This window comes from Triticum urartu, chromosome 1 (genome assembly GCF_003073215.2).
Source record: "Triticum urartu cultivar G1812 chromosome 1, Tu2.1, whole genome shotgun sequence".
NCBI classification, from domain to species: Eukaryota; Viridiplantae; Streptophyta; class Magnoliopsida; order Poales; family Poaceae; genus Triticum; species Triticum urartu.
The window spans coordinates 317003962-317011537 of NC_053022.1; the positions used below are offsets into that span (position 1 = coordinate 317003962).

The window sequence follows — 7576 nt, forward strand, 5'->3', positions numbered from 1 at the left end:
CCACATGTGTGGGTGATTGCATCTTGCCCACACGCGTGGATCCGCATCCATTTGTGAGCGCACGAATCTTGGCATGTTTCTAGTGCCACGTAGGACTGGGCAAAAGTTATCACGTTATGCTGGCCTAGCTGGATCCGCATTTGCATCCCTACAGGCAATGCAGCGTGTCTAAATTCGGTCCGAGAAGGTGCAGCCGGTCTCCATCCATAGCGTACAGTACAGCACTTCGCTTCGCTCCCTTCCGTTTCCCACGTGCGACTTGCTTGCCAGTTGCCCCAGTCGAGTCGCGCCGCCGAGAAGAACAGGCAGGCAGGAGGAGTAGGCGAGTGGCCAACGACTCCCTCCTCCTCCACCTCCCCCCTTCGCACCACCGGCCTCCACCGAGACCAAGCACACGCCATTCCCCTCCTCTCCCCCGAGCTCCGAGAGATCCCCAGACCCTACGCGCGAGTTCCCATGGCGGCGACCCAGCTCCGCGGATCGGCGGTGCCGGGGACGGCGAGGAGGTGGCGGGCTCCCTCCGGCGCCATCCTCCGCTTCGCGCCGCTCGCCACGTCCAGGCTCCCGGCAGCGTCTCTTCGTCGGAGGGGAGCCTTCAGTGGCCTTTCCGCCAGTGTCACCAGGGAGGTGGGTCCTCGCTCTTCTCCCGTGTTTGGCCCTGCCGCTGCCTGGATCTAGATTCTAGAATTTTCGGTGCTTCGATGGTCGTGATATATACTGTAAAAATTACGTAGGAGAGTGGCTGCAGGCTGCTTTTGCAGAGAGTGTCGTATGTTTTCTTGGCGGAACTAAATGGGAACTGTTCTCGTCTAAGCAATGCTTTAGGGAGTGGAAAGACATCTTGCTGGATTTTTTAAAAATGGGATGCTCGAAATTGGCACTTAAAGAAGAGCATATAACACCACGGCAATTATTTGTACATGAATTTCAGAAAATCAGAAATGTGAGTGTTCCTGGATGGATGGGCAAACTGGTTTTTGCTGGCATTCTTTATCGGCATACTCAAGCGGGTTTAATTATGAAAGTGGGGGTACATGCTGGCCAACCACCCTTAGAAGTACATCAGGGCAGAGGCTTTAGATGGACTTGCCTTCGAAAAGTAGTACCGATTGATCTTGAGCTTTCAGCATCACTTAATTAAGGGTTGGGTGGCAGAAAATGTTGGTGGATAGTGTTTAGCCACAAGACATTAACTTATAGGAGTTAACTCTAAAAGGGGTGTAGTTATGGAACAGTTCAGTATGTATCTGAAGTATAAACCGCTGACCTTAAGTTGCTGTATCTTGCTGGATTCCTATATATATTGTCTGGTTCCACCCAGGCAAATGTCATTTTGGTTGAGATCAAAGCTTTAGAAAATATCACCTCTCTCCATGCTAAGATAGCTGTGAAATGTTTTGCATGACATTGCCATGTTACTTATGGTCTTTGAGGAGCATATTGCTGATCAAAACAATCTTAAGTTTCACCCTGTGAATTGTATTTCAGTTCTCCTATTCGAGTAACTTAACATTACTCCTTTCTAGACATGCTCTGGCACATTTTGCCGACTAGTATTTATTTTCGTCCAAATTCGAACTAATCTCTGCGGAGACCTTTTCCTCATTTGACGGTGTAGCTTATCGCCTTGCAGTCATTGACTACAATGTGCATGAAGTCAAAATGTACTAGCACTCCCATTGATCATGCCACTGCTCCTGAGGATACAGAAGATGAAGTTCCCGAGCCAACCGCTGTGGTGACTGCTAGTGAAGAGATAAATATAGACCAGGAAGTTGCTCCGCCACATAAGAGTGCTATAATACATGATTTCTGCCTAGGGATCCCTTTTGGTAATGATACCAACTTTCTTTTTAGCCAAGTTTGATGTGATTTGCATTTTTTTTAATAAAGTGATTTGCAGCTCAGATGACAAGTTAGTCTACTTGAGTGTTGTAACTCGGTTATTTTGGTTAGCCCTTCCAAGCACTCAGTAGAATGGCTCGAACTGTTGTAACATACTAATATATCATGTTTTGTGAAAGCTGCTAAATTCTCTTGTGTTATGTTATCCTCATCTGACACCTCATTGGACTGATCTTTGCGCATCTGGATTTGCTTGAGTACTGATTACAATTTCCCTATTTCAGGTGGATTATTATTTTCCATGGGCCTTGTTGGATTTCTATTTTGGAGGAGTCCTGTAAGTCTTACTTTTGGCGTTGCACCTGGTCTTGCTATATTGGGACTTGCCGTGCTTAGTCTTAAGGGTTGGAGGAGTGGAAAGTCCAGCTTGCCATTTATACTGGCACAAGCAGGTATTTTGATTCCCTTACCTACATCCCAATAACCTCGGATTAACAATGACATGCATGTCTGAACAGTCAATATCGGTATTTATATAAATATTTGATCCTGGACCCTAGTAATCTACCACTATACCAAATAGAAGTGCCACATTGTGGGGAAAGCCCCCGCGGTAATTAACCTCCTCTGTTCATTATTTGTAGCTGTTGCTGCTGCTGTAGCATGGAAGCACTGCCAGGCGTATGCCACAGTAAGTGACACTGCCACTTTGCTGTAAAAATTTGGCGAGTCCGAATCTTATTCTGATCAATTGACTCTGTTTGCACAGACAAAGAAGCTGCTTCCCTGGGGCTTTTATACTGCGCTCAGGTAGTTCTCGATTGTCTCTTTATCGTGTTTCAGCTGCTCATTGCACACTACTGTCCTCCTTACAACTTCCCTTGTCGCCAGTGTCTTGATGATCTGCTTCTACTCGTACGTGTTGCTTGCCGGGGGGAATCCACCACCAAAGAAGAAGCCAGCAGCTGCTATATAAGTTGAGCCTTTAACTCCTATTGTTGTTGAAGTTGTGCTCTGGTAAATGTTACTGATGATAGGGGTTGCGTTTTATTACTTTTAATTGTAGAACACTGAAAAATAATAAAGTTGTGTTCTTGCGTACAGTTTATTTGGGTATCTTTGTTACTTAATGGAAGAGTCAGAGAAGATACGATTTGCTCTGGTTCTACATGAACTTTTGTTCCTTGAACATTGCGCTTATACCTTAATAAAATGTAGCTTTGTTGATCCTGAAAAGATATTGATCAGATTGTGTGCGCATAAGCTGTTTGGTTAGTGATCGCTGTGAACCAAACAATTTTTTTGTTTACTTACAACATTTGGTAGTACTACACATAAGATCAATGTAGCAGCCAACATTTGGCCTAAGTTCCAGTAGGAAGGTCTGGTTGTTCCAAACAATTTTGCTAGCGCGAGTGCTGACAATGTTGGAGGTTATAAGGGCCTCAAACCAAACAACTATATTCATTTGATTATTTTTTTGATATGTTTTGAGATAACTTACCACTCGTGCCCTGCAGCTACTCATTTGATTATTTGAGAGGGAATGTTACTCAACAAATCCTGTCCCAACATTGCAAAAATGCTATTACCTCCATCCGGAAATAAGTGACGTTGTTTTAGTTCAAATTAGTTCAATTTTGAACTAAAACAGTGCTCATATTTGAACTAAAACAGCTTCACTTATTTTCAAATTTGAACTAAAATAGTGTCACTTATTTCCGAACGGAGGGACTAGAATCTTGCTCCAGTAAGGGTACACCTACAATCTAAGCACACACCTATTCGTTGATTGAGATCTTCTTTTTTTCTTCTGAAATTTCGTTCATCAAGATCTTGATTTTAGCTCGCGTAGTCATTGGCTAGATTTCTTTTCCAAAAGTAATTTTAGCAAGGGAAGTTTCTTTAACAACTATGATAAGAAGAATTAGTCTGATGCGGATCAAGTAAAGGAAGACGATCCCGACCAATTGTTTCTTCTTGAGTTGTTGGTATTGAATCCACTTTCTTTTCTTCCATGGTAGCCAACCCTGGCCTTTGATTCAACGATTCTATAGCTGGAAGCGCGGTATTGTTCTAGTTTCTGCTTGTGAGCTGAAATGCTCCTTCATGAACAATAAAATGAAAAAATAGTAGAAGATGTTAAAATTCTGAATTATTTTGGCAACGAACATTGATAAATTGTCTACATATGTATTCTTTTGTGAAGAAAAAAAAATCCTAAATGCTCTAAGTAAAACAAACCGATGCTCCAATATATATTTTCGAAAGCATTTTGGAGCATTTTTTTGTTTCCCTGAACATTAGGGATGTTTTCTATTCACAAAAAAATGCATGTACATAGACAGTTCGTCAATGTTTTTTGAAAAAAAAAACAGTTTTCCAAATTTTTGTTTATTATATTTTTCTGATTTTATTGTTCATCATGGGTGCATTTGAACTAACAAGCAAACAGAGCGAACGAACACTTTCAGACAATATTGATCTTTCTTATGGTAGTTCAAATTACTAAACGAAGTTCTCGCAAATGTAGAAAGGTGTAGGATCCAACTCATTGTATTCCATGGGGTAGGTTACAATATATACACAGGATGTCTTGCGTGACAAGGAAACTAATCCTACCATATCTCTAGAAGTCAGCTATACAAGGCTAGAGAAGATAGGAATAGCAATACAAGATATGTCACGTTCAACACCCCCCGCAGTTGAAGCGTCGGCGTCGGCGATGCAAAGACGACGCCGACGCAAAGACTAGAACGAAACTCCTGAAATGCGGCGGTCGGAAGCCCCTTGGTCATAATGTTGGCAAACTGTTGGATGATCGGTACATGAAGAACACGAAGCTAACCCAACTATACCTTCTCGCGGACGAAGGGAACATCAAGTTCAATATGCTTGATGCGCTTGTGCTGCACTGGGTTGGCCGTGAGGTAGGTGGCCGAAACATTATCATAAAAAACCACTGTAGCTTTCGGGATTGGAAACCGAAGTTCACCAAGTAGCTGATGGAGCCAACATGTCTCGGCAACAACATTGGCGACGACACGGTACTCGGCCTCAGCACTCGAGCGGGAGACGGTGGGCTGCCACTTGGAGGACCAAGAGATGAGAGAGTCACCGAAGAAGATACAATATCCGGACATGGAGCGTCAAGTGTCAGGTATACCTGGCCATGGGAAGCCTGGCCCGACCCGACCCGGCCCGACCCAACGCTGCTCCTGGGCCGGGCTCGGGCCTAGATTTTGAGCCCGATGGCCGGGCCGGGCCGGGCCCGGGCCTGTCGTTTTTGCACTTTTCTAAAGGTCGGGCCGGGCCGGGCCGGAGCCCGGCGGGCTTTTACGTGTTCGGGCCAGGCTCGGGCTCAGAAAAAAGGCCCGATGGCCGGGCCGAGCCAGGCCCGGGCGTGGGTTTTTTGCGTCGGGCTTGGCTAGGCCCGGCCCGAAGCCCGGCCCGGCCCAAGGTATGGCAAGGTATAGTGTCAGGACAACCGGCCCAATCTGCATCAGTGTAAGCAAGCATCTCGGTGGAGACGGAGGCGCGAAGACGAAGTCCAAAGGTCGGTGTGCCACGAATATGTTGGGAAACGTAGTAATTTCAAAATTTTCCTACGCACAAGCAAGATCATGGTGATGCATAGCAACGAGACGGGAGAGTGTTGTCTACGTACCCTCGTAGACCGGAAGCGGAAGCGTTAGTACAACGCGGTTGATGTAGTCGTACGTCTTCACGGCCCGACCGATCAAGCACCAAAACTACGACACCTCCGAGTTCTAGCACACGTTCAGCTCGACGACGATCCCCGGACTCCGATCCAGCAAAGTGTCGGGGAAGAGTTCCGTCAGCACGACAGCGTGGTGACAATCTTGATGTTCTACCGTCGCAGGGCTTCGCCTAAGCACTGCTACAATATTATCGAGGATTATGGTGGAGGGGGGCACCGCACATGGCTAAGAGAACGATCACGAAGATCAACTTATGTGTCTAGAGGTGCCCCCTGCCCCTGTATATAAAGGAGCAAGGGGGAGAGGCCGGCCGGCCCTTGAGGCGCGCCAAGGAGGGGGGAGTCCTCCTCCTAGTAGTAGGACTCCCCTTTCCTAGTCCAACTAGGAAGAGAGAAGGGGGAAGGAAAGAGAGGGGGAGGGAGAGGGAAAGAGGGGCCGCGGCCCCCTCCCCTAGTCCAATTAGGACTCCCTATGGGAGGGGGCGCGCCACCTCCTGGGCTGCTGCCCTCTCTCTCCCCTCAGGCCCACTAAGGCCTAATACTTCCCCGGGGGGTTCCGGTAACCCTTCCGGCACTTCAGTTTTCTTCGAAATCACCCGAAACACTTCCGGTGTCCGAATATAGCCGTCAAATATATCGATCTTTATGTCTCAACCATTTCGAGACTCCTCGTCATGTCCGTGATCATATCCGGGACTCCGAACAACCTTCGGTACATCAAAATATATAAACTCATAATGAAATTGTCATCGTAACGTTAAGCGTGCGGACCCTACGGGTTCGAGAACAATGTAGACATGACCGAGACACGTCTCCGGTCAATAACCAATAGCGGAACCTGGATGCTCATATTGGCTCCTACATATTCTACAAAGATCTTTTATCGGTCAGACCGCATAACAACATACGTTTTTCCCTTTGTCATCGGTATGTTACTTGCCCGAGATTTGATCGTTGGTATATTAATACCTAGTTCAATCTCGTTATCGGCAAGTCTCTTTACTCGTTCCGTAATACATCATCCCACAGCTAACTTATTACTTGCAATGCTTGCAAGGCTTATGTGATGTGCATTACCGAGAGGGCCCAGAGATACCTCTCCGACAATCGGAGTGACAAATCCTAATCTCGAAATACGCCAACCCAACAAGTACCTTCGGAGACACCTATAGAGCACCTTTATAATCATCCAGTTACGTTGTGACGTTTGGTAGCACACAAAGTGTTCCTCCGGTAAACAGGAGTTGCATAATCTCATAGTCATAGGAACATGTATAAGTCATGAAGAAAGCGATAGCAACAAACTAAACGATCAAGTGCTAAGCTAACGAAATGGGTCAAGTCAATCACATCATTCTCCTAATGATGTGATCCCGTTAATCAAATGACAACTCATGTCTATGGCTAGGAAACTTAACCATCTTCGATCAACGAGCTAGTCAAGTAGAGGCATACTAGCGACACTATGTTTGTCTATGTATTCACACATGTATTATGTTTCCGATTAATACAATTCTAGCATGAATAATAAACATTTATCATGATATAAGGAAATAAATAATAACTTTATTATTGCCTCTAGGGCATATTTCCTTCAGTCTCCCACTTGCACTAGAGTCAATAATATAGATTACACACTAATGATTCTAACACCCATGGAGCCTTGATGCTGATCATGTTTTGCTCGTGGAAGAGGCTTAGTCAGCGGATCTGCAACATTCAGATCCGTATGTATCTTGCAAATTTCTATGTCTCCCACTTGGACTAAATCCCGAATGGAATTGAAGCGTCTCTTGATGTGCTTGGTTCTCTTGTGAAATCTAGATTCCTTTGCCAATGCAATTGCACCAGTATTGTCATAAAAGATTTTCATTGGACCCGATGCACTAGGTATGACACCTAGATCGGATATGAACTCCTTCATCCAGACTCCTTCATTTGCTGCTTCTGAAGCAGCTATGTACTCTGCTTCACATGTAGATCCCGCCATGATGCTTTGTTTTGAACTGC

General features: G+C 45.5%; 1 protein-coding gene across 1 annotated transcript; it reads left to right on the forward strand.

Moving 5' to 3' along the window:
- Positions 1-245: 245 nt before the first annotated feature.
- On the forward strand, positions 246-2948 carry LOC125509603 (protein FATTY ACID EXPORT 1, chloroplastic-like). The gene is made up of 6 exons (XM_048674613.1): positions 246-627; positions 1634-1832; positions 2130-2297; positions 2490-2536; positions 2615-2655; positions 2737-2948. Exons 1-6 carry the CDS (start codon positions 457-459, stop codon positions 2819-2821), a joined length of 711 nt encoding a protein of 236 aa, XP_048530570.1. The 5' UTR covers positions 246-456; the 3' UTR covers positions 2822-2948.
- The last annotated feature ends 4628 nt before the right edge of the window (positions 2949-7576 follow it).

What these genes read in the sequence shown, in the direction of transcription:
- LOC125509603 (XM_048674613.1), top strand. Translation starts at nt 457, where the DNA reads ATGGCGGCGACCCAGCTCCGCGGATCGGCGGTGCCGGGGACGGCGAGG. An exon ending in CCGCCAGTGTCACCAGGGAG is followed by an intron (nt 628 to 1,633) that starts GTGGGTCCTCGC and finishes ATCGCCTTGCAG; the next exon opens with TCATTGACTACAATGTGCAT. An exon ending in ACTGCCAGGCGTATGCCACA is followed by an intron (nt 2,537 to 2,614) that starts GTAAGTGACACT and finishes CTGTTTGCACAG; the next exon opens with ACAAAGAAGCTGCTTCCCTG.